The 26,851-nt window shown below is 40.7% G+C and overlaps 2 protein-coding genes across 2 annotated transcripts in view; one reads left to right on the forward strand and one right to left on the reverse strand.

Moving 5' to 3' along the window:
* The window catches only part of LOC110408377, a 9,390-nt gene extending 8,723 nt beyond the window's left edge, over positions 1-667 (reverse strand). The window contains exon 1 of the mRNA XM_021417000.1: positions 450-667. Within this exon, the coding sequence (XP_021272675.1) occupies positions 450-667 (218 nt within the window). The remainder of the gene's footprint in view (positions 1-449) is intronic.
* ADNP (activity dependent neuroprotector homeobox) lies at positions 4,084-26,786 on the forward strand (the record flags this gene model as incomplete). The annotated part of the gene is given in 7 exon segments (XM_021416840.1): positions 4,084-4,206; positions 7,908-8,066; positions 9,395-9,440; positions 10,591-10,897; positions 18,831-18,943; positions 20,407-20,499; positions 22,302-26,786. Coding segments are annotated over 5 exon segments (3,687 nt in total). The 3' UTR covers positions 25,437-26,786.

Consider the following 26,851-nt stretch of genomic DNA (forward strand, 5'->3'; position numbering starts at 1 on the left):
GGCGTGCCCCGCCGCGCAGACAAAGGCGGGGAGCGGGGCTCTGCGCAGCCGGCACCGCGCGTCGCAGCCCGGCCGGGAGGGCAGCGCGTTCTGCAGCGCTCGCGGCGCGGACGGTGCCCCCTCTTCTTTCATTTCTTTCCTTTTTTTTTTCTTTTTTTTTCCTCTCCCTATTCCGTTTCCCCACCTCCCGCCGCATTACACCCGGGCTGTCGCTCCCGCTGGATGGCCGTGGCAGAAAAATACCAGCCCCCACCCAAAATGCACCGCAGCCCGCCCGGGAGATGAGTGCGGGAGGCAGCAGGGGGCGCGTTCCGCGCCGGGCAGGGCTGCGGCGGGGGAGGGAGGGCCGCGCTGCGCCCGCTGCGGCCCCGGAGTGCCCCCGTCCGCCGCCCCGCGCGGAGTGCCGCGCTCCCCGCCGGCCCGGGGTGTTGGCGCGGGGCTGTGCGCACGGAGCCCGCCCCGTGGTGCTGCAGGAGGAGGGGGTCGAGCTCACGGCGTGCTTCGGGGGACGCTCGTCTGGCGCACGGGATGCGGGGTGCTGGTGGCCCCGCGAGCTGGCGCGGTTTCTAAACGCGTTCCGAGCGCGCGGCTGCAGCGGTAGAAAGTTCTGCGTGCCGGCGTGGTCCTGAGCGCCGCGGCTCTGCCGGGGGAAGGCAGACGTTGCCATCGCGATGTTCTTTGTTTGTTGGAACCGGTCGGTAGATGTGCAGGATTCCTTCTAGAAGAATTCGCGTTCTTTTCCAGATTGTTTTTACTAGCTCTGTTTTCATGTGTTTCTACTGCTATTTTCTAGTCCCGGTTGGAGGTGAAAGGTGCATGTGAGATAGTGGAGGCGCGATCCCTGCCTGTCAGTGTAGCAGGGCCAATGCAGACCTCCCGCAGGACCTCTCTCCTGGGAGCCTGTAGCAGCTACGGGGCCGCGGGGCTTTGCGGGCTGCCATCTTTCCAGGTGAGAAAGATGGATCATCCTGTTCGGAAATGGGATTCATTCATTTCGTAACGGAACCGGTGCTTGGCTCCGTTATCAGCCGCTGAGCAGTAGTTTGGTATCAGCAGATCGACTTCTGTCATGGTACGCGTTGAAATCTTAGGATGTTAAAAAGACAGCAGCAAACAGGAATTGCACTGGAGGTCGTTGGCTGTAACACAACTGTTGCTGAAGATGTTTACGGTACATTCCTATGTAAACTTCAGTCAGAACAGAGGTGCCCTTCCTGAAACACCACTAATACCTTGTTCTCCAGAAGCGACACGAAACTGAGTGTTTTTGTTATCTCGATGGCAAACTGCCTTTTATTAAAATGAATGCTGTTCCTTCTCAAGGAACTTTTTTCTTTTTTCACAAAGAAAAAGACTTTGGTAATGAAATGTATGGGGGCAACTCTGCGGAATCACTTCAAACTGGGACATCTTTAGTCCCTTTGGAAAAAATTAGATTATTTTTAACTTGAAGCGATGGCTTGCAATACAGATTCGATAAACGTGCATCTCCTTTAGGCTACTGTTCCTTCTGCACGGCAGTACTGTGTGGAACTGCTGGCCGGACAAAGTCACCGTGAGCGCGTGACATCACGCGTGGTGGGCTCTCAGGAGAGAGGTGGCAGCGCCTGCGGGCGGGAGCCCAGCACTGAGCGCGGCCAAAGCCTTCAGCTGCTGGAGGTCAGCACAGCACGGCAACTCCTTGGCTGCTGGGAGAGCGTGTGCCCCGCGGGGCGAGGCGTTGGCTGCCCTAACAAAACATCTGGGAAGGCTGTACGTGCTGTCCAGGATGAGAGCAATAGCTGATCTTCTTCTGTGTGTGGAGGATAGAAGTTACCAGTTGTCAGAAGATGCCCAATAGCGTTTTCAGAATCGGTATGTGTCACAGTGGTATATTACAACAGCATTTTAATTAAGCACGGAAATCATTTGACAGTAAGATAAAGTATCATCGTTTGGGTGCCTAACAGCCTGACTCCGCACTTACTGTGCTCGTATTAAATTCGAAGGGGATGCCACATTCATTTCTGGGGAAGAGCGGGCGCTCGATTTCTGCGTAAGGTAAGCTGTGCTTCTGTCATGCTGCAGAGGGAATAATAGGGGATTATTTCCAGCCCAGCTTTACTGCTCCATAAAAATAGTAAATATTGAAATATTGAAAGAAAATGTTAAATTTTAAGGTGGCATTCCTGCAATACATAACAGTATCGGAATCAGGCTGGTAGTCAAAAGCCATACAGTCCAAATGTGTTTTTCGTAACTTGCCATTAAAATGGCAGCTGATCTGATAGACGTAACAAGAAATCATAAGAAATGATTCTATGGGAGAAAAGCGGTGTCCGTGGGTTAGTGAATTTATTTTGGGGTGGCTGCAGATAACGCTGAGCAGCTAGATAAGAACTTTATTGACCTTTTTTCAGAATTGGGAAGTTATTTTTGTTCTGGAATTTGGAGTTGTTTGAGACGCAGAATTTGCACGTTGAGAGTGGGCAAAGCAGTGCCAGGCACCACGAGGGCGGTCGCAGCCTGGAGGCAGCGGGATGCAGGTGCCGGGAGAGGTGCGCCGTGCTGGGCGGGCTGCTGGGTGCACTGTGCTGCTGTCACCTGCTCTGCTGCGCGGGGCGGCGATGGGCTGCTCTGCCTTGGTGAGCGCAGCCGAGTTTGCATTTCAGTACCGCTCCATTTACCGCTGTTTTTTCATTTTGCTTTCTGAAATGCCGGTGTGATGCTTTTCTGAAGGTATAACAGCTGCATCTAGACAAGCATTATGCTATTTTTGATGGTTAGGCTCTTCTTCATTTCTTTATGCCAGGTGCAATTTTTGTTAGCATAATTGTCACATTATAATCTAATGTGGAGGCAGTCCTGCTCACGTAAACACGTTGGTACAAGTGTACATTTCTGAACAGTACAAGGAAGTGTAAGCTATGGAGATGAGAACAGACAGGATAAGGCAATATAAATAACTGTATGCATTAGAAGCAAAAAAACCGAAACCTAATTATGTTAATTTAGTTTAAATATATATGTGTATATATACACACAAAAAGCCTGTATATGTGGAAGATTTGTTTTGATTGACCTGATGTGTTTTGGGAAAAAATGCCCTTGCTTTGATAGTCGGGTTGGCCAGATTGGCTTGCTCATTTGGAGCTTTCAAGAGACGCCTAGATCTGGTGCAAGAAGCAGACGTATGTTCTAGATATGAATATTTTCCAAGAGGGCATGACTCTTACTTACCTACCCGAGGGCCGTATGCCTCAAAGGAAGAAATATGTATTCTTCTGAATCTTGTGGTAGCTGATGTTGAAAGATGCACATAGGCCTCAAATTTAGCATCTCCTTCTTACTGTGAAATAACACAGGAGTGCTTTTGGATGTGTTATGACAGCTGATGGCTTTGAATAAGAGTGGAATAAGTACCATTCTTTCTGTAGTGAGCCACTTTTCATTTACTGCCCTTATATGCTTGGAGGGTTGGGTTTTCTTGTTTGTTTTAAAGATGGCATTAAAGATGGTTGACCGAAAACTGGTTCTTGTGGTTGGGTCCTGAACCTGTGTGATTGTCTGTGGATACGTCACGCCTGCAGGTTCTTGGTTGACCAGATCGTGTGGCAAAATGTTTGATTTAAAATCCATTTTTCAAGTAGCATGTTAAACAATTGGCAGGAAATAGAATTTGAGTAACTGCAAACAGGCTGTCCACTAAAGCAATGTTCGTTAGCTCCTCAATCCCTGGATGTGTAGGGTAGGGCACGCTCTCCGGCCTGGCATCAGTGGCTGCTGTTTCTTCCCTGCCTCCGGCTCCTTTTGCCACGTTCAGACCTCAGCCATTCTTTCCTTCACCCCTTTTTACCCCTTCTGTGTATTGACTGCTCGTGTGCCTCTGGATCTCACAGTTCTCTGCTTGTGGTGCATTTGGACCAAAGGAATTGTTAGTGATGCAGATTCATAGCAGCAACAGTACGGGGGCAAAATATCTCTTGAAATCTAAGTAGGCAAAGTACTTGTCTTAAAATGCTTTTTCTTTTTTCTCCCTAAAAAAGTTCATTATGTTTCTGACCTTCTGTTTTGTTTTGTTTCCTCATTGCTGCTGCTATGAAGCCCTTTGAATATCGAAGGTTCCTGAGTCAGACGGAAGACAGCAGTAGCAGAGGTGGATTAACGCTGGAATGTAGTCAGGGACTGGAGCGCTTGGGAGCAATGCTTAGACAGAAAGGGAACAAGGTAAGAAACGTGGAGTGGTAAGACTGATTTTAAGCTATTGTTCACAGACTTTACCCTATCCTGTAATGCTAGCATTTGTGCATAGTGTGTGAAGTGGTAAGGCGAGGGAAAAACAATTAGCATCAGCATACTTCACAAACTATTTTTACATGTTAAATATTTACATGTTAGACAGTTGGTGAGATCCTTTCAGTATCTAATCTATCCACTGTCTGAGAAAACATGTATTGGCAGGGTTCTAGATGAGCTTGGGAAAGTATTTGTGTGCTCTCTTTTGTTTTGTTGTTCTGCCACTTCCACCAGCATGCAAGCAGTGCATTCTGCTAGTTAGGGCACTGTAAGGGATGCCGTTTCACCAGTGGTTTAAATAGGTCTGTGTGCTGTTCTGCAAGGGTGGTACAAGCCATGCTTCCTACCACTTCACTTCTCTAAGCACTGCGGTGCGAATGTGTGGAGGAAGCGCCCTGGCTGAAGAAGACTTCTCTCCCATGGATGCAGTTCTGTGCTCTGGCTGCTCCACAAGTCCCATTGCTGACGTGGTGGTAGTGTCAGGAAAGCACGACAGAGAAGACAAGACTAGCATTTGCACTTGCAGTCTAATTTCTAATTGTAGTTTTACAGTCAGTGTAATCTAATTGTAAATTACATGTATATTGATTACATGCTTTATTTTTGGACATTTTACAGGGACTTGTATTATGATTTTTTTTTGAGCTTTAGATTGAAAATTTAAGTGAAACATGCTTCTATTTCCAAAATTTTCGATATGGGATTGTTCATGCTTAGCTGCAATCCACATGAGGATCACATTTTGAACTGGTAAAGCATATTCATGGACCTTTTTTTCCTGACTGCTGAAGTGTGGCTATCATGGTGTAGGCAAATCATATCCTTCGTGCTTCAGTGACCTCCAGTCTCAATTTCAAATTTCTGTAAGGTAGGCAGGCTTTAGTGCATTTCAAACAAGTCTTTAAGAAATAGCCCTAAACTAACAAGGCTATTGTACTGAGCATGTGTATTACATATTGATTTCATTACGCATGTATGGATTCATATAAGTGTTTATATTTGAAGACTGTGAACAGCAACAAAAGATATTATTCAAGATGGCAGTAGGTGGGGAAGCCTGCTTCTTGAGCTGCTGGTGCTTCTAATTAAAAATTACCTATGCACTGAAGTATAGCGTGCCCTGGAGAATGGATGCAATTTAAAGCTGCTTTTGAGAATACAGTAGAGATTGCCAGAGTTGCTTTTTTTGTTGTTGTTGTGTGTGTTTTCAAAAGCTTTTTCTTTAGAAAGCTTTCAAAGTTAGTTTACGCTTATTTTTAAAAACCATCAGCCTGTGTCATCAAAATAAGAAAACCTAGCAGAAATTCTCAGCAGGGTGCAAGGTAACAGGTTGTTCACAAAGAAAAAAGGAGTTATGGTTCCTAGAGCAGTCAGAAAGTCTTGTGTTTTACATTGCAGCATAGAAATTACACAATGTACAAACTTTTACTGCTATGCAGAAATTGCTAAGGAAATAGTTAATACCCTTTTAGTTATGCAGTTAGTGTACACACCCACCAGATGGAGCTTCTGGCACCAGTGGAAAATTCCAGAAATCAAGCAAGAATGAGAAGTGTGTGAATGACTTAGAGATCTCTGTCTGCTAGACTGCAGAAGATATTTTTTTAACCTTTAAAAAAAAAAAAAAAGATGAACAGAGAAAGCTCAGCCTCACTGAGTGTCTCACTACAGCTGTCCTCCACAGAAGTTCTTCTCTCTGATGGGAGGTTGGAGTTGTCTGTCTTCAGTTTGGTGACTCTGGTGCTAACAATAAACTCAAAAGAAAAGAGAGAAAACAGCTCTGTAAACTCTTGCTGAAGGTGGCATGTAATCACAGAAACAGAATGTTCATGTTATTAGCCAAAGAATTTCTTCCAAAGCAATTTAAGTGTGGTTGGTTTTTATTTTAGTACTACATTTTAGGACTTCTTTTTCTCTCCTGAAGGAATGTTTGCATAGGGTTAATGTTGTTTTGTTCTTTAAAAAAGGAAAACCTGGTTTCCGGCAAAGTGGTGTGAACCAGCCTTTTTCTCTGACACTGACTTAATTTCTGAAGTGACTTTAAGAGCTTTTGAAAGTCTTTTTGACAAAGGGACGTTGAAGAAATAAACTGTTAGATTGTGAGGGGGAGTTGGGTTTTTGTCTACTGAGGTTTGACAGTGCATTGACTAGATACTGAAACGCTTGCTAATTTCCTTCAGTTTCAGTTATCATCGTTTTAAAACACCACGTTAGATTTTTACAGAGGATTTATTTGATTTGGGCTTTCTGTAAACTTGACATCTTTCTAACGTGCCCAGTCCTGTTGTGGATATAGGCACGAATTAAAGGAGTTGGAGGCGTGCGCTTGCTGGCGTGCTGGCTAGTCCAAGTCAGCAGCTGTGCACACAGCGTTGTCTGGTTGGAGCTGAGAGGTGCCGGGACAGCCGTTATCTGGAAACCATTGTGTTACGTGGGCAGAAGCCCGGTGCTGTAGGTGGTTGAGCTGACAGGGATATGGAGGTGCCCTGTGCTTAGAACGTAGCTTTGAGAGCAAATCCCATGCTGTTACAAAACAGCCTTCATCCGAGGATTATAGCAGACTTGAAAATGAGCCCTTAGTTGTCTGGCATTTCAGATGTGCCGTTAAATTGTAAAACTCATTACTTTCACAGGAGATTCAGGCCTACTGAAAAGTAGGCCAGAAATGCTAAAATAAGCAGAAGAGTGCCACAGAAAAAAAGTGAAATGCTGATTGTAAGCCAGTGGCAGCCCTGCCAGTGGGTGCAGGAGGAGGGGTATTTAGCTGCAACACTTACCTTCTCGTGGAGGTTTTTAGTAGCTTTTAGTTCCCCCAGCTTCTCCCTTCTGCCTGGTATTTCTGCTCTGGGTATTTTTGGTTTGCTCACCCTTCCCTGTCCTGCGTCCTGACTGTCACTGCTCCCTGCTTAGCTGCCTTGGAATTGCCAGGTCCTGGAGATGTGAGCTGAAGAGATGCCAGGTCTTCCCAGAGAAACATAACATTTATACTGTGTTTCCCATAGCATTGCTTCACATCCTCCTGCTAGCCACCACGGGACTGAAACTTTCATCTGAGTCCTTCCCAAGGGACGATATCTCGCTGGGGTTGGAGCTGGCAACCACATCACCTGCTTGGTTTCCCACAGTCTTGTAATTTAAGGCAGGACTGTATTGATATGGGAATCCTCTAGGAAAAATCAGCTGTGTGAGAAAGTGCTGGTACTGCAGTGTGTGTGTGTGTACTTCATGTTGACAGGTGCGGCTGTGCTGCTTGATACTGACCGCTCAGATTCTGTGTAAGCAGAGGCCCTAGACGCTAAAGTCAAAAAGGTTACATGAGGTGTGAATAGGAGTGTTCATCACAGTATCCTGCTGGATTTCCGACTTGGATAACTTAATTGAACTCTGAGTACTAAACTGTTCCTCAGGTAACATCACCTAGAGAAATGTGTTTAAAGCCCAAGCCTGCTAAAGCTTCTGCAGCACTCCTAACCTTACTGGACTGCGCCCCGCGGTAGCTCCGTGTCGGTACAGGTACCGTATGCGTGGTTTATCGTTAGTTTTAGTTCTTCACAATGAAATGTACATTGTAAATGTAAGATTGCCCTTATTACATTTCTTATCTCTTGTCTTTAATGCTTTGTTTTGTACAGCAGGATATGACCCTTCTTCTATGTCCGGGCTTTGGCCTCACACAGTAGGTGTAATATAATCGCTGAGGTGGGCGTTCTGGAAGGAGAATTATTGTTGAAGGCTTTTGCATGAAACTTGTCCAATGAGTCTGAGACGCCTAAGCACCATTAATTTTGGAGGTAAATGCCTCATAATATATACTGAGTAGATTGGGTAGAGTTAAGATTATTGTTTGGAAAAGTGTGGACAAAAAATAGTTGAAAAGATAGCTCTGTTTGCTTCTGATGTTTGGGCATTTTGAACTTAAAGGAACACCAACTTAAACTCCAGAGAAATTGTGGGCCCGGGGGCTTTGAGCTCAACTGCTCTGGCAGCTTCATTTCAGTGATCTCCTGGTTGAAAGATTTCCCCCATCTTTTGGTTTATTGAGACCAGCAGGGGCAAAAGTGGAAGACAGTTCTGACTGTGGGAAAACTGCCAGAAGAGCTGAAACAAAGTGGGGAAAAACCTGAGACTTGTGACATGGAAGTTGAAAGACACGTATAATTTAAGTTGGGTGTCCCTTTAAGTTACTCCTTGAAATGTGATATTTTTTATTTGAATCACAATTTAAATGTTGAATTCTAGAAGTTTTAACTAAAACTTTTTTTGAGGTATTTTCTATCATTTGTCTACAAATTGGTTGATCAGAATGGGCTGGGATATGTGTAATGGGAGGGGAGGGAGGAATATCATAGTTAAAAACAATTAAAAAATAAAGCCTAAGGTGGAAAAAAACCAATGCAAACAAATGAAAGAAAATGCAACAATTATGTCCCCAAAGGGTTTTTTTTTTAAGGGCAGATTGTAAATGTCAGTCCTTGCTTGGAGGGGGGTGGGGGGAAAATTATTTGCATGAAGCTATGACTGAATTTAAAGTTTATTCCTGTTATTATGATTGGAATAAAATCAAGTTTCTGATAAAATTGAAGATAAGGTAGATAAGCAAAGTTTAGCTTGCTACAGTAAACAACGATGTGCTACTGGCACACAGCTGATAGCAAAGTTAAAGCTATTTCAAAGATGTAAAGATTGCACTGATGTTGATCTTGGATTCTCAGTGCTTTCTGATGTTAATGGTAACATTATTGAGAAATATTAATACTAAATACTTAATACTTAAAAACAGGCTGTCTAGTAGAGGGGTATCCCGTACTTTTTAATGAAGTAGTGTTTTGTATAATCTGAATTTTGTGCACTAACTTGTTACAGAACTGCATGTTTTTTTATTATGCTGTGTTTCACCCTGCTACAGCCCCTCCCTTTTGGTATTACGGATATTAAGAAATTAGAGTTTGAATGTTTAGAATGAAAATGGTGGGATCTTGATCTATCTAACGAAGTCAATGGACTAGAATAGTGGGTTTAAGTGTTTGGGAGGGGTGGGAAGGGGGGGAGGAGGATATGTTACCCAGGGAAAAGGAGCAGGATTTTAGAATAAGGGTTTGAAACATTGCTTTTTCTGTAGGAAAAAGATGGAGTATTGCATGCTGGGAACAAGTGCTTTCCATAAGGTAGCTAAATTTTAAAAGTACATTTGTTTCATTTTCTTTAGGCTTTGTTTAAGTATTCTAATCTAGTAACTTTGTCCTTTCTGCAGTTTTCATTTTGATTAGATACCTCTGCAAAACTCTCTTCTAAACAAATTCAGAAACCAAAACAAACAAACCTGGGCCACAACTGCAGTTTGGAATACTTCTGAAATGTTGCTCAATGTGCATGGAAGAGTCTTTAAAGAATAGTAGTAGTAGTATAAATTCTTTCTGTGGTCTGTTTTGTTTTCCGTGTCGAAATTGCAGATGTTAACATCAATAAATTTAAAGATGTGAATGTGTTGGATGACTATGGAGAAATGACCAAAATAAAATGATTTGTTAAAAGGCAGTCTTAACTGACACCTCTTAAGAAAACAAAACAAAAACTCATCAGGCATGTTTTTGGCAGAAACTTCAAGTAAATAGGTACATTCTTTTTTCCTCTGTTCTTGTGAATAACAAGACTTGACACACTTAGAGAAAGTTTGAGTAGATGAGTCAGGAACTTATTTCATTAACTGCAGTTAAATGTTTTGGCCAGGTTTCCCAAGGAAACAAAGCTCATGTAGTTCTTCAGCTTGTGGCTTGTCTCCTGCTGGCCTCTCGCTCCTCCCAGCCAAGCACGTTGGCCACTTTTAACCAAATTTTTAATAGATGGAGATCTGAAAAGATAAATAAGTACCTTTAAGCTTCATTAACAGTAGATCTCCAGTAAGAGAAGAGACTAAGGCTTGAATATTAGCAGGTTTCTTTCACAGCTCTCTTCTGTCAGTCTGTTCTTTCAATTGGATGTTGCAATGCCAAGTGGCTGCTAAAAACTCTCTGTGGGAGGAGTTGTAAGAGGGAGGGGAAAGAAAGCATCCTGCTTCCGCTCAGGATTTTAGGGGGTTGACTTCTCAGTGTTGGAAGTGCCCCAACTGCTGAGGTGCCAGTTAGGTATTGTGCCCGGAGCTGAATGCAGCAGCTTGCCTAGCACTATCTAATGCGGAGCTAGCAGAGGCTTATAAAGGAAAGAGAAGAAGCAGTAAATTATCCTGGCTTTGAAATACTCAGCTCCAAATGAGAGTTGTTGTGCCTGACCGAGTGCATGTTATAGTACGTTATTCCATGGAATACAATATTATTACAGGTACAGCAGCAGCTCATGATGCCCCGTAAAGCTTTTCTTTCCCAGAAAGAAAAGCAGGCTCGTGCCAGGGAAAGAGATATGTTAAAAAAGAGGAGGAGGCGACAAGACTATCTCAAAAGAAGCGTGGACCCACAGAAAAATGCAGAAACAATAAAATGGCACAGGGATGATGAGAAGAGGAGAGAAAATGAGCAAGTTAAGGACAAAGATATCAAGAAGCGATGGAGACAGGATGAGAGAGAACGACGAAAGAATGTGGACGCTATGAATTGGCGCAGGGAAGATGAGAAGAGGGAAAATGAGCGAGGTAAGGACCAAGAAGGCCAAGAACCAGCAAAGAAAGGATGAGGAGGAAAGGGGAAAAGAGCAACAAAAGGATGGACCTGTTGAAGCAGCAGAGGGATAATAATGGGGAGAGGGAAAAGGAGAGTAAGAACAGTTCCAGTTTATAAGTATGTGCAAAAATTTAAGAAAATGTTACTACTATCATTCAGTTTCAAATTTATCTGCTTAATGAATTATAGTTCTTGCAGAGCTAATTATTAAGACAGGATTGATCTGAGTATAGATGTATACAAACTCAAAGTCACAATGCGATAGAAAAGACTGAGTTTACATATTGCTTTTGAAATTGCCTGTTTTGTACGCATGTTCACAGTATTTTCTTGACCAGTGCAGTTGGTAATACTGTGTTTCAGATCACCATAAAGTTCAGGTTTTCTCAGTCTTTGTAGTATGAATAAATGACAGCGTTAGGAAATGAGGGGTCAACCAAATGTGCTCATAGGAGAAGGTAAAACTGGTGTTTTATTTATATTTATAATAATGTGCCCAAGAGATAGTTGTCCTTACACACCTGTGGATTTTTTTTTGTTTTGTTTTGAGGTAAATTATATATTAGAAAAGTTGCATGGAAATGTACATTTTACAGAGTGCTTTTAAGAAGCAGTTCAGGAGGTGTGCATTTGTGTTATTAGATCTAAGCTGGTAGCATAAGATATGTTGGCATTGAGACCTTCTCATCACGTTGTTGCTGACAGGCAGTAGGTGTTTATGCTATGCTAGGTAGGTCCCTTTTCAAAAATCGCACTTCTATTAAATTTTACATAACCCTTATAATCTGGAGTTAGAAATAGTTGTTTTTTTTTGCAGTGACCCCGAAATACTTCCTGTCAATTCATGAACTAGCAATGGATTCATGCTGGGTGGTAGTCTAGTTCTTTGGAGTACTCCAACTCTCATCTGCTAGAATTCCAATTCAGAAATTAGAGCCCTCAGAATAGAAAGGATGGTGCCTGTGCAAAGATGATGGTAGTTTGCTCCCATCTTTACAGCTGGAGATGTTGCAGCCCTTCTTGTAAGACTGGGCTTCTTTGCCTGCAGGGTGTTCACAGTAGACGTTGGGGGGAAGGGGTTGTCACATTTAATGTTTGGTGAAATAGTGCATTTTCTGAACAGTAGTAGAGATTTGACAATCTGGAAGTTAGCTGCTGATTCAGTTGTCTGCATCTTCTGGGTTTCTGTCTTTAGCATGTGGTGAGGCCACCTGGAAGGACGTAGCCACAATAATGAAGTGAACAGTTGTCATTGATAGGAGTACTAATTGCTATGTGGCTGTGTACTGCTTAGTTTCGTTATTCAACAAAGCCAAAATGGTCAACATAGTGAATATGCATAAGCTGTTCTTTTAATTTCCTTCAGAGCCACAAATAAACATACTGTTTTTGTAGGAGGAAAGGCAAAGAGTAAATGTCTCTTGTTATGAGTAACTTCATATACTTGCAAAATCAGTTACCAGCTTCTATCCCTGTCTTTCTGTGAGGTTTTCATTGTAGTCATCAGGTGAAAAAATGAGATGTCATTGCATATTGACAAATTAATGTCAAAAGTATATTTGAGGAGCATTGTTTTTATTGTAAAACTACTTTCTCTGTTCTTCGTTTCTGATTTTCACCTCATAGTCACTAGAAAGTTTCATTTTGTTGTCTTTATTTTCTTAATTGACCACTTGTTCTAACTCTTCTTAGTTATGTGAGCTTAGATAAATGTAGAAGTACGTTCCTAGAGTTCCCAAAGGAAAGACATACAATAGCCAGCTAGTCACTTCCCAGTTCTAGGCCCATAGCTTGTTGTTCAGTGACTTGGTTCCCCCAGTGGATAGTTGCCCCAGTGGAAGCAGTGGCCATCGCAAAGAGCGTTAGAATCTGTAGCCTACACATGCAGAAGAGACCAGCTTTTGTTTACACGTTTTAGGGATTCCACGACTTCTTTTTTGACTTGTCATTTCACAGTGATGCTTTTTGTCAGTGCTTTTAAATGAAAGCACCTCGGTTAAATGCTAAGGGTCAGCAACAATTGTGTGTATGCTGGTTGTGTGAAGGTTTCCTAATGGTGTGAACTGACAGCGTAGTGAGCGGTAAGGACGTGGTGTAGCTCGGCTTAAAAGAAGAAAGCCCAGAATAGTCACTGGTGCTCTCTTGGTTCTTTTATGTTTCTTCTACATGCTTCTTTAGGTCTTCAAGCTATTTCTGTATGAAAATCATCGTTTCGCTAACAGGACTGTGACACTAGTAATTGATTATATTTGCTGCTTGGTACAGCAAACCTCAGTCATCAAACAAGCACACTCAACACTTCAAATCGTGTTGTTCAAAAACAAACAACAAAAAAAGGCTGAGGCAGATATGGAATATTCGTTGAAGACTGCAGTTGAGAGAAGAAAGCTGTCTTCATCTTGCTGATGCATCTTCTCCAGAATCAATAACACTGTTGCCCTGTGGGCGTTCTGAGCTGCGTGCCAGGAGATTGGTCATATTGTTGTACGTAAAGCTGGCAGAACCGAAGCAGTCTTAACATCTGTTACCTGATAGTATTAAAGGTAGTAGGCTGCGAGGCAGCCCTCCTGATGAGGTCAGAGATACAGAAAGATGTGCTGGAGCACGATGCTTCTAGGAGCACAAAAACAGGAGCAGCTTTCTGGGTCTGCAGACAGGCGGAGGCTTTTCCTTTATCACCTCTGATAATTTGACTGCTGCCTTCTTGTTTTCTCCCACCCATGTTCCTTACCCTCTCTCTCCTGGGTGCTCACCTTCCTGTAAGGACGCAGTTGTGACTGCGTTGTGTATGAAAGCAGTACTTCCCTCATAAAGGGATGAGTGTTTGTATTGAAAAAAATGTGAAGGAAAACATTAACTAAATCAGGCATGCAGCATTGCATTAATTACACTAATGCATTACATTAATTTTCCACATAATTGCACAGTAATATTTTATTATCATTTCTTAACTTCTCTTTTGACTTAGTTTTTCAAGGTGTTTCCAGTCCTTTGGTAACTGATATGTTGAAGCACTGAACTGCATGGCTATGTTAACTTGAAGTGCTTGAAGGTTATACATTGATAATAGTTTATTAAACACAAAAAGTGGTTTAAAAATTTCTCAGTAACATAACAGGTGGATGTGTCAGGTTTCACATTCTGAATGCTTTAAAATTGGCAGCCGCAATTGTTTTCATCTGGAATTTGTAGCATTAGTAGAAGTAGCAAGTTGGTGAAGATACAGTTTGCTGTTGAAAGTTGCTTCAAGTCTATCTGAGAACTAAACTCGAAAAAACAGAACAAAAACCTTGAATTTGGGATTGGTTGAACCTTCTGTGACTGCTGTAGTGAATTTTCGTGTCAGACTTTTTGTGTTTTTTTTCAGCTGTGTTGTAACAGTGAGTACAGTCCTGATCTCCTCTATCTTGGTAATGTGCCCTGTTAAGTTGCTAAGCTAAGCAGCAGTTTCCACTAGTAATGGGTCTGTTCTCCCTGTTTGCTTTTGTTTCTCCTGAAGATTGCTCACATAGTGCTCCTACCAGTGTTTCAAGGTGGTTTTTCTTTTCCCGCTGTTATTTTCTTTCACCAGCTATGGCTAACAGGCTCAGAACATGTAAATAGAGAGAAAAATCCTTTTGCTCTGAAGGCTGATCTTCAGTTTTCAGATGTGAAGATCTAATTATATCCTGTATTATGATGTGTTGTGATAGGAAGACGTTGATAATTTCTTAAGAGTTGACTGTGAGGCAGGTGGAAGGCAGAGGCAAGACGATGGTGCAGATATAATTGAAATCTTGTTTCTAGGCAGTCCTAAATAATTTGCTTTTTATTACTTGGGTTTTTATACATTATCTATCATTATATGTTTGACATGTCCAGGTTTATTAGACAGAATAATTAAGAGAAAGTATTTGTTTTGGTGAAAACATTGATAGTGGCACTTCCTGTTGAAGTAAGATACTTGCTAATAGACAATATTTTGAGAATTGCATCTGGCTTTTAGAGGTATAAGTGGTCACTGCCTAGAGACAAACGTACTGACTCTCACTTTGTCTCAAGGAGAAACATGGGCTGTTCACAGGCAGAACGATTCCTCAAGCGGGGACCTGGGTTATGGAGCAAATGCCACAGCTTGCTAGAAGCTTTAACATTTAATGTTTTCATGTACTAATGTTTCTACAGTTGATACTGAGATATTCAGGGTTATCCTGGAATGAAACTAGTAGGTTATTTTCTCCTTGGATTTGAAATTCATTTTGAAGTGTTCATTCACATCCGGGACAACAGCTGACAATACTGTTTCATGTATTTGTTGAGCATGCAGGTAACGAGGAAGAAGCTACTGAAAACGTACAGAAATAATGTCCTACAGTGACAGCAATGCATATTTAGCTGCATTGAGAGAAAATAAATTAATGGAGCCATGATTAATTTCCTGGCTACATTCATAGGTTTTCACACTTGCTCAGTGAACTAAAGCAGCAAGAGCTTTTATTAAATGAACATCGAGTGTTAAATATTCTTAGGAAAGTAAACCGGTATTATTAACCGGTATTATTGACTGGAATTTAGAGTTCAGAGCCATAGTCCCCAGTTGTGTTTTGGGAGGAAATGGAATAGATATTAAAGACTATTGTCTTTCAAAATGTTGTGATGAAGAATATACATGCAATCTGTGCAGTATGAGATGTGTCAGCGTGGCATGGCTAGCCATACCTTGTTAATATGGGTTGTTTTTTTTTTTTGGTTTCCTATTAATGCAGTCCTACTATCATAAAATTCAGATCTCTTCATGGAGTCATGAAGGAAGTGACAGTGAGCTTAGCACTGAGAGCCGTTCTGTAGTGACTGGCCTAGTCACAGGTTCGAGTCGTTTTTTGCACTTGAAAATGTTAAGTTTCACCTACTACTTCAACCACAGGTCAAAAACAGACAAAAACCACTTGGAAACTGCAGATAGGATGCAGCCTTACCATTTGCATTGGGCTCGTTAGGAGTTTAAATTCTCGACAGCCCTTTTCCCATTAGTCTTTGACATATTTTAAGTAATTTGTTACTAATACTTTACAAAATTGGCACGGCTGATTCTCAGCTCTGTTGTTAAGCATTTTCAGTTACTACTTATGTCTTTTGATGTAAAATGGACTAGGTTCAACTTAAAGTTATAATAATGTATTTACAATAGAAGCAAAACTGCAATCTTAAAACTATGTTTTCTTAAGGAAATTTTAGTTCCACTTGCTGAAGTAACTGAACTAATGGGAGTGCTGCTCTGAAGTGCATCGAAGTTATTCTTTTTGGTCTTAAGGTGTGGTTGTTTAATACAGCCATTTCTCAATACAAATGCTTGGAATGAAAATATCCATTGTTATTCTCAAAAGTTTTTTCACATTTATGCATTTATACTTTGTCATAAATGGTATTGTTTTTATTTTATCAGGAAATAGCCTTTGTCCAGAGGTGCTTACACAGCAAAGCTGATAACCACAGCACGGGGGCAAGGATGGGCAGAGAAGTACGGCAGGGCTTGGCACGTTCTGTTATTGCTTACCAAAGCCTAATACACAGTACAGAGCTATAACATTTTACGCATGTTAAGTGTTTTTCTTAATTCTCTTCAATGTGTGCCTTTAGAAAAGGATCTTGAGAGAGAAGAAAGAGGAAGGGGATAATAACAATTTTCTCAGAAAATCTGATAATGGAGCCATGAACTTGAATGCAGTTTTCGATGAAATAACTGGTTTGCCCTGTCAGCTTTCAGAACTAACCAGAATTTAGAGATTCGGATTCTAACCTTGTTTCCTAGTCCTTCTTGAGGATGAAAAAAATTTCCTTGGCCAGGAGCGAGTAGTATCCTGAAAGGGTGACATGGATCAATCTAATTATCTGAATGATCATGTTCACTCTTGCATAGAGAGGGAGAGTGTGTTAGGTCCAGATATTTTTTGTAATTGCAGAGAAGATGCTTAATTATAAAGGTGTACAGATGGGAATGAACACAGCATAAAATACCAGCAGTTCTTGGCTTTCCATTCAATGTCTTTCGAGGCAATAACTGGTAAGAGTGTAATTTTCTGTTGTGATCTGTTTAATCTTCGCCATCTCTGAGAAGGCAAAGGATACCTCTGGAAGCTCCCTTCATAGCTGGGTTAGGGTTCTTATCTCCAACATGGCAAACGAGTTACCAGGCTGATAGGCGACTCTACCTGTGCAGTATTTCACTGGAATGCTAATTCTTTGTATTTGTAGAGTGGTTTGAGTTTATCTCAAATGAAGGGTTCCAGATAACATACAGAAAGCAAATACTTTTCACATTAACTAAATCATCATTTTTTTTCTAATTCCAATCCTTTTAATTGAGACTGGAGAGGAATGCTAGCTGAAATCCCTTCACAGTCACAAACATTAGTGTACTTGCATTTAGAATTTAGGTCAAGAAAATGAGATGTGCTTATACCCAATTCTTACAGCAAATCTTACTTGGAGGAAATGAATATATACCATTGAAATACTTGTTTCCTAGCCTATATGATTTTTTTTAATTGCTATCATTAGTGACTTTGTGTGATGTCTCTAAGCAAGGTAATTTAATGGAGTCATTTGGAGATCTGAGACTTACAAAGTCAACATTTCTTTTTGGTTTCCTACTTTTTGTGTGCACAGTGTTCCATGGCAGCTATATGTGCTTCTGGTTATTGGTGGTGGCAGTGAGCTCACACGTGTACCAAAATGGTTAATGATCAGAATTGGTTTGGTATTTCTGGAAATTTTCCTGTAGATCCTTACATAAACTTAGTATTGTTTCTTCTTCATATCATGACTACAGATTAGAAATTAATCCTAAACATCATGATCAGCTTTCTACTCTTAGGAGCTATTTCTGAATTAATTGAATTGGAGGAGATTAGAGCTTAGTGACACACAGTACTTGTAGATGTGAGGCTGGTGGGTTGGTGTTAGCCCTGTCAGACATGGATCTTGTCAGTTTTGTCTGCTTGTGACAGTCATGGAATACTAAGTCATTAGTGACTATATTACAGCATTACCTAGTAAAAGTTGGTAGGAGAATCAACATTGAAAACCTAGTGTGCAAACAGTCAGGTCATACTTGAAGAACTGTGTGGGACAGTGCATATTGCAGGGCTGTGTTTGATCGAGGCACTCAGTTATTGGAGTCACAACCTGCATCCTTTGTACTTTGAAAAAATTCCGTAGGGAGTTCCTTGTAGCTTAGAGGCTGCCCTTCATCTCGTGATAAGAGATCTTTGTTTTCTGACTAAACTATTTAATGGTTTTAAGCTTCTACTCATTCTGAATTCTAGACTTCTTCCATCCAGGAAGCCCATTTTTAGTTGATGTAGAATGTATTCTCTGGCCTTGTAGTGATTAATTAGTTGATAAGAATTTTTTAAAATGCATTGTTCAAACAAAGCAAGAATTAGCTCACAGGAATATTAATGATAGAAATGCAGCTTTTATCGTCTGGGATGATATTTTTTATGCAACAGACAGCAGAGCATGAAAGCCTAATGAACGAGATAACTCTCCCCTTTGCTTTGAGGAAGAGCCTGCCTGTTTATTGCTGGCTCCCCTGCCTCTTCCAAAAGAAGTGTATGTTGTCAGAAGACTCCTACATTTCTGCTGTTTTGCACCTTCCCAAAGTGCAGATGAGTTGATGGTGGTTCTGTAGCTCAGCAGCATGCAGACTGAGAACTCCTGTATGTGCGAAATAAGGCTAGTTATTGGCACTTGGAAGAAACCTGAGTGCTAACAGTTGAATCTGAGAATCCACGTATCTTAAAAATTTAGACTTTCTTTTAGTTATGGGGAAAATGAGAGAAAATTGCTAATAATTAAATGCAGGTCTTCATCAGACAAAGCACACGTGACTTAAACCTTTTCTCTTACTTTGTTTTTCAATAGAAACTATGTTCCAACTTCCTGTCAACAACCTTGGCAGTTTAAGAAAGGCCCGGAAAACTGTGAAAAAAATACTTAGTGACATTGGTTTGGAATACTGTAAAGAGCACATAGAAGTAAGTATGATACCTCCCAAGTGCTTCAGAGCTGAAATGTTCAAACATTAGTGGGAAAGTGAGGTGCCAGTTGCCTTTTTTTTTCCTGCTTTGTGAAACGTTAAATTCCTACTGTAAGTTTTGAGGGATGTTTTTGGAATCTCTTGTGTTCTGATCCCACACCTTCACTCCTCTGTTCTCATCAGCTTCTGAGAGTGACTCTGGGATTCCGTTGAGCTTCATTGTTCAGGCATTGCCACCTCTGCAGGGTTTTTTAAGTCCTGTACAAAGTGTGATTTAATTAATAACTTGAGCTAAAATATGCTACAAACACTTCTTAGAAAGACTAGTGGAGATGAGATATACCTCGGGCTATTGATGACTGACTCAATGTATGTTGAAGATAGGTTGTCCCTTCTTTGTTGTTGGGCTCCACAGTATAATATTTGCTAACTGAACACTTGGGAATAAATCAAGAACGAGGTGTAGTACAGGGTGTTCCTGTGAGAAGGAAGATCTTGAGATTTTCATGGAATGTTTGGTGCTGAAATATAGGTCATCAATTTCACAAACTATGTACAGACCTGTGTTAGTTCCTAGAAGGAAAAAGTATTTGTGCTATTCTGCTGGACAAACTTTGTAACTGTTCCATTAAGAACACAGCTTTCTTTCCTGAACACAGCATTCAGTGTGGTCAGTTCACACACCGCGACTGTTCAGAGTACCCACTGAACTATGAGTTCTTTGCTTTTGCTTTTCAGTTAGTATCTTTTTAAGGAGAATTTAAGTGACATACTTTTAAGAGAAGGAAATACCTGTCCTCCCTGTTTAGGAAATTTGTGGAGCAAATACGGTTTTTAAGGGTAAAATTGTGAATAGGGACAGTGTTGCTTTGAAGTATTAACTTCAGTGAAAATACCATCTTTGAGTCCGTACGTGCTGCTAATGCCAAAGTCAAAATAAAAAGTACTTGATTTTTTTAATAGGAATTGGGCTACTTAGACATCATACATGTTGTCAGATTTGGATCTGATTTCCTGTGTGAAATAAATTTAAAAACAAACAATAAAACCAGCAACAACATTAAAAACAAAAAAAAAAAACACCACCACCACCAAGTCTGTGGTACAGAGTTTGTTATGATCTTAAATTTGTGTGTGATCTTAAATCACTACCCAGGTGTTGGTATCAGGGACTGCTTTTGAAGATGGGGCAGGTATTTAATGACAGTCTTGGGTTAATTAGCCGAACGTATGCTGAAAATAGCTCTTCATGTGTTCTGTATTACTGAGAGTGTTCACAACTTTTTGCCTCCAAATAATGCATTCAAATACACAGATTTCTTTTAATGATCTGCTATTTGCCAGCAGCATGTAAGTGAGAGGACTGCATGAATGCTTACTGACTGCAAGAGTTGCTTAAAGGGAGCAAGTGGTGTTGGGTTTTGACTGTCTGTGCTCTCTTCCCATGTTCCTCTTCTCCAGGATTTTAAGCAGTTTGAACCTAATGACTTTTATTTGAAAAACACTACATGGGAAGATGTAGGATTGTGGGACCCATCGCTTACAAAAAATCAGGTTGGTAATGGTTTATGTTGATACATCAAATTCTGAAGATGGTTCATATTAAGGAGTATTTCGCAAATGTGCCAAGAGCTTTTCCTGTGATTTTACCCATTGATTGGTTGTCTTCACTTTAAGGGACAGAAAAAAGGTTTTATTATTTTAGAAGCAATAATCTCAGTTTTTATTAAGTACTGATAGCAAAATGTTGGAGAAATGATAGGTCAGGATATCTTACCCTTTGTCAGCTACATACTAACAGGCCATTTGTTTTCAAGCATAGCAAAGTTTCATCTGTCTTCCAGTCCAAGGATCATCAATTCTGTAGTTTGTGGTAATTTTGTTACCTTTTCTGTTCTCACCATTTCGGAAAAACTTTAAATGAACACCACTACTCTGGTTTAACTACCACTCTCCTCACAGCTGTAGCTGTGTGCCACGTGAAGGTTTTCTCATAATCTAACTCTTGAGGTTTGGTTTAGGCATGTGTAGTTCTGCAGAGGATGAAGGGACACTGGCAGTTTTACTTTTTGGATGCTGAGTCAGTAATGAAGGAGATTTGAACCGAGCTGAAAGGAAGGAGGGACTGTTTCTATTACAGTGATTTATTTGACTTTACTGATTTAATGTGTTAAGACAGTGTATTAAGGTGTGGATGACAGTAGCCTCTACCATTATAGGCCAATACCAACATTTATAGCACGAGAAACCACATTATGATGGATTCCTAGAGTGTTCTTCATCTAAAAATATCCCTTTATTATGTTCCATAAAATACACTGATGTGCATTTTTCTTCCCTAGTTAATCCCAGGATAAAAACCCTTACTATAAAAGGAGACAGCTTTTGTTTAGTTTTTGTTGCATCTTGCCTCCAGCCTACAAGATAGCTGAGGCTTCAGGAGCTGGATGGAAGCATATATGTGTACTTACACAAAAGGAGAGCACAGCTCTCCAGCTATTTTAAATGCTCTTTGTGTAACTTGATGGACAAAACTTGTTTTGACGCATGTTATAAATGTTTGTAATTGTGTGAAATTCATGTCTTATCTCATCTGAAATGGCAGGTTGCTTGTGGCTATCTCTGAGGCCAGCATAATTGTAGTTCTTTTAAAACAGTGGCTAAGAACTGCCGTTGGCAGGAAAAGTAGGCAAGTGTGGAACTTCCAAGTACCCCTTTTTTTTTTATTCCCCTGATCCGTTATTGTTTTAAAAACGAGGATTGTGCTTTGATCAGAAGGAAAACGTGTGGTTGCTTTAAGGGATTGCATGGCTTTAGTATGTAACTTAGCTTAATCTATTTGTACACCAAAAATAAGTTTTGAAGAGCATTCTTTATCATAAAGTTTGTAACTGTTTAAGACTTTTAAATAGCTAACACTTCATATCCATTCTATCTCTATAAATGTTCAGAACTGAAGGGAAATAACTCCTTCATCTTGATGTAGTCTCATTCTACACCAACAGCCATGCTTTCCTTTTCCAGAATAATGAGATAATGGTGAACGTTTGCATGCTGAGCTGCAGGGAACACAGCTTTTGTTGACTGGTGCTTTATCCTCGAATGCTGAGGGCATGGTCAAACTCTCGAGGGGCCTTCAAATTCTTCAAATTGTCTGTTATCACCTTGTGTGTGTTCGGATGATGAACATAGGGCTTCATCTGTAGGCCAGGAATTGCAGAGAATAAATTGATGTAAAGATTTTGAGATTGATGCAGTGGGTCTCGAGACTTTAGTTGTTTAGAGAAGTTCAAAGATGCTCTTTTTCCAAACACTGCTTTTCCATATTCAGTTTCTGCTTTGTTCTTTGTTTTAAGGACTATCGGACAAAGCCCTTTTGCTGCAGTGCATGTCCATTTTCCTCGAAGTTCTTTTCAGCATACAAAAGCCACTTCCGGAATGTTCATAGCGAAGACTTTGAAAATCGGATTCTCCTTAATTGTCCATACTGTACTTTCAATGCGGACAAAAAGACTTTGGAAACGCACATTAAAATATTTCATGCTCCAAATGCCAATACACCAAGTGGAGGCATCAGCACTTTTAAAGATAAAAACAAGCATGATAGCCTTAAACCTAAGCAGGCTGACAGTGTAGAACAAGCTGTTTATTACTGTAAGAAGTGCACTTACCGAGATCCGCTGTACGAAATTGTTAGAAAGCACATTTACAGGGAACATTTTCAGCACGTAGCTGCTCCTTACGTAGCAAAGGGAGGTGAAAAGTCACTCAATGGTGCAGTTCCATTAAGTTCCAGTACCCGGGAGGAGGGTAGTATTCATTGCAAACGATGCCTTTTTATGCCGAAATCATATGAAGCTTTAGTACAGCATGTTATTGAAGACCACGAACGTATAGGGTATCAGGTAACAGCGATGATAGGTCACACTAATGTAGTGGTTCCAAGATCTAAACCTTTGATGCTAATAGCTCCAAAACCACAGGACAAAAAGCCTATGGGACTCCCTCAGAGGATGGGTCCCCTTTCCCCTGGGAGCGTTCGATCTCTATCATCACAACAGATGATGAACAGACTCACTATACCAAAGCCTACGTTAAATTCTGCAGGAGTGAATATGATGTCAAATGTTCACTTACAGCAAAACAATTACGGAGTCAAATCAGTACCACCAAGTTATGTTGGTCAGCCAGGGGGAAGGCTAAGCTTAAGTGGTAATGCACCAGTTTCTATTCCACAGCAATCTCAAACAATGAAACAGTTTTCAAGTGGAAATGGAAGGCCTTATACCCTTGGGGAACAGAGATCTCAGGCCTCAGCAAGATACTCTCTTCAGTCTGCCAATTCAACTTCTTTGTCATCAGCTCAGTTGAAACAAACGTCATTATCTCAGTCACAGGCAGCTTCAAGAGTATTAGGTCAGTCTGGCTCAAAATCTCCTGTAGCTGCTACAGGTCCTTCTTCTGTCAATACGTCATCCACACAGAAGTGGAAAATCTGTACAATCTGTAATGAGCTGTTTCCTGAAAATGTGTATAGTGTTCACTTTGAAAAGGAGCACAAGGCTGAAAAGGTGCCTGCGGTAGCTAACTATATAATGAAAATACACAATTTCACTAGCAAATGTTTATACTGTAATCGCTATTTACCCACTGATACATTGCTTAATCATATGTTAATACATGGTCTGTCTTGTCCGTATTGCCGCTCAACCTTCAATGATGTTGAAAAGATGGCTGCTCATATGCGAATGGTTCATGTCGATGAAGAAATGGGACCTAAAACTGATTCCACTTTAACATTTGATTTGACACTGCAGCAGGGTAGTCTCACAAATATACATCTTCTTGTAACGACCTACAACCTGAGGGATGCCCCTGCTGAATCTGTAGCTTACCATGCTCAGAATACACCTCCAGTTCCTCCAAAACCACAGCCGAAAATCCAGGAGAAGTCTGATGTACCTGTGAAAAGTTCTCCACAAGCAGCAGTTCCCTACAAGAAAGATGTGGGGAAAACCCTCTGTCCTCTGTGCTTTTCAATCCTAAAAGGACCCATCTCTGATGCACTTGCACATCATCTACGGGAGAGGCATCAAGTTATTCAGACGGTTCATCCAGTTGAGAAAAAGCTAACCTACAAATGCATTCATTGCCTTGGTGTGTATACCAGTAACATGACTGCCTCGACTATAACGTTGCACCTTGTTCACTGCAGAGGTGTTGGGAAGACTCAGAATGGCCAGGACAAAGGTACTTCATCATCTCGGCTCAGTCAGTCTCCAGGTGTAGCACCTGTAAAACGTACTTATGAACACATGGAATTCTCTCTAATGAAGAGGAGGAAAATGGATGATGATGACTCCCCCTCTGCCTTTGAGGAGAAGCCTGAAGAACCAGTAGTTCTAGCGTTGGACCCCAAGGGTCACGAAGATGATTCCTATGAAGCCAGGAAAACATTTCTCACAAAATATTTTAATAAGCAACCATATCCAACTAGGAGAGAGATTGAAAAGCTGGCTGCCAGTTTGTGGCTATGGAAATCTGATATTGCATCTCACTTCAGTAACAAAAGGAAAAAATGTGTTAGAGATTGTGAAAAATACAAACCTGGTGTGCTGCTTGGTTTCAATATGAAAGAATTAAACAAAGTTAAACATGAAATGGATTTTGATGCTGAATGGCTGTTTGAAAACCATGACGAAAAGAATTCCAGAGTTAATGTTAGTAAGACTGTTGATAAAAAAATAAACATAGAAAAAGACAATGAAAGTTCATCAGACAGCTATGAGAATATAGAAGAGGAATACAATGAAAGCAGTAGTCCGTTTGGTCCACATATTTCTGACATTGGTGAGAAAGCTTCTCCTGATAGCATAGCAGAGAACCCAGAGGACAGCATAGCCAAGGAAATCATCGAAGAAAATACTTTGCAATCTCCAGAGAAGTCTGATCAAAAACAAGAAGAAAGCTCTAAATACGAGGAGATGATTTCTGCTGAAGAGCAAACAAAACTGGTGGGTGATGTTTCAGATAGCGAAGGTTATCAGGATGATCAAGATGATGCTGTTGAATGGAAAGATGGAGCTTCACAGTCTGAAAGTGGGCCTGGTTCTCAGCAGGTTTCTGATTTTGAAGATAACACATCAGAAGTAAAACCAGAAGTGTGGACAGATGAATCCTCACAAAGTGAAGATGCTGGTAGCAGTAAACCGACTGTTGAGACGAAAGGAGGTGGATCTGAGAGTGATGAAGAGCGGTCTAAGTGGAAGAATCGTTCCTATGGAAAAGTAGAAGAGTTCTGGGCTAAGGATCAGTCGCAATGGAAAAATGCATCAGAGATGGAGGAGAGCTTGTCAAATCAGCAGATGGAATGGCAGAATAGCACAATTGACAGTGAGGATGGAGATCAGTTTGACAGCGTGACTGATGGGGTAGCAGAACCAATGCACAGCAGCTTATCTGGTGTGGAGCTGAGTAGTCAGCAAGCATAAGCTGCTCGATTCAGAAGTGTCAGTAATGTGATCCAATCTACAACTGTCTAAACATGTTCATTTCAGTATGACTGCTAAGCTTAAATTCTAACTGGTACTGCCTTTCAAGTGCTAGGTCACGGTGCGTGGTGTTCGTGGCCACTGTTACTCCAGTGGTTATTAAAGGATGCTGTTGGCTAATCTTGCTTGAGAGTACTTGCTGGGATGAGCACAGTAATTTAATGTGAAAACAGATAAGCTGGTGGCTCCAGAATGCACACAGAGAAGAGCAGAGGTTTATTTTATCTGCATTTTCAGCATTTATTTCACTCTTGTACATGTTCAGTTGTATGTCTTTTTAAACATTACCCTTTTTCACATGGTAGTGTGTAGGGCCAACATACAAGCTACCAGTTCAACGTGTATAGTAGACTATGGGGAAATTGATTTTTTTCATGTATCATTCTGAATAGTTGAAATGTATATTTGTACAGTCTTTTAGACCTATTCAAGTGAAGCTTATGAAATTGTTCTTGTGTACCCATCATAGATTTGTTTCTCTTTTTTAGTGTTGCCCTGCTGTGTAATAAATGCTGTATTTAGTTTACCTAGCAAAAGCTTGAAACTGCTATAGTATGAATTTTGACAAACTTAGTTTTTGCACATAACCTTGTACAATCTCAAAAAGAGGCCAGCACCATAAAAAAATATATCTGGACTCTATTGTATTATAGAATTTTCTTGTTCTGAATATCCTTGACATTACAACTGATGACAAACGTATTTCAGAGCCATTTTCTGAAATCTTTTAAGCTAAAAATGAAAAATCACATGCAAGAAACAAGTTTGCAGCTACTAATTTTGACACCTTTTAGATCTGTATAAAAGTGTATTGTGTTGAAGCAGCACGCTTAAAACAAAGTGCTGTGTTTTGGATATTTAGTTTTATCTTTAGTTAACACCAACATGGTGTTGTATTCATTTATACCATCTAATATATGACACACTGTTGTAGTATGTATAATTTTGTGATCTTTATTTCCCTTTGTATTCTTCATTTAAACATCTAAATAAATTGCTGTATTGTGCTTACTGTAAATATTTGCTTTATTACATGCAAGTGCCACGTTCCTGCTTGGTCAGTCCCACCATGCTAAATTTTGTGGGTTTTTTTTGTTTGGTGTTTTTTGTTCGTTTGTTTCTCAGAAAATGCTGCACAGCACTGCTGGGGCATGTATGTATAGTATTTTCTTACTGGATGGACCGATCTCTTCAAGGACATCGAAAAATCGTACTAAACTTTGTCTGAATTTGTCTTGACTATTTAGCATTCTAGAACACTAGTTTATAAATAAAATTGTAGTGATTGTAGTTCTGTGTCCATAGAAACAGTCTATGACTTACTTGTGTTTCTCATTCCTTTATGCTTATGCTAG

The sequence above is a fragment of the Numida meleagris genome, chromosome 19, assembly GCF_002078875.1.
Source record: "Numida meleagris isolate 19003 breed g44 Domestic line chromosome 19, NumMel1.0, whole genome shotgun sequence".
In the NCBI taxonomy this organism is placed as follows: domain Eukaryota; kingdom Metazoa; phylum Chordata; class Aves; order Galliformes; family Numididae; genus Numida; species Numida meleagris.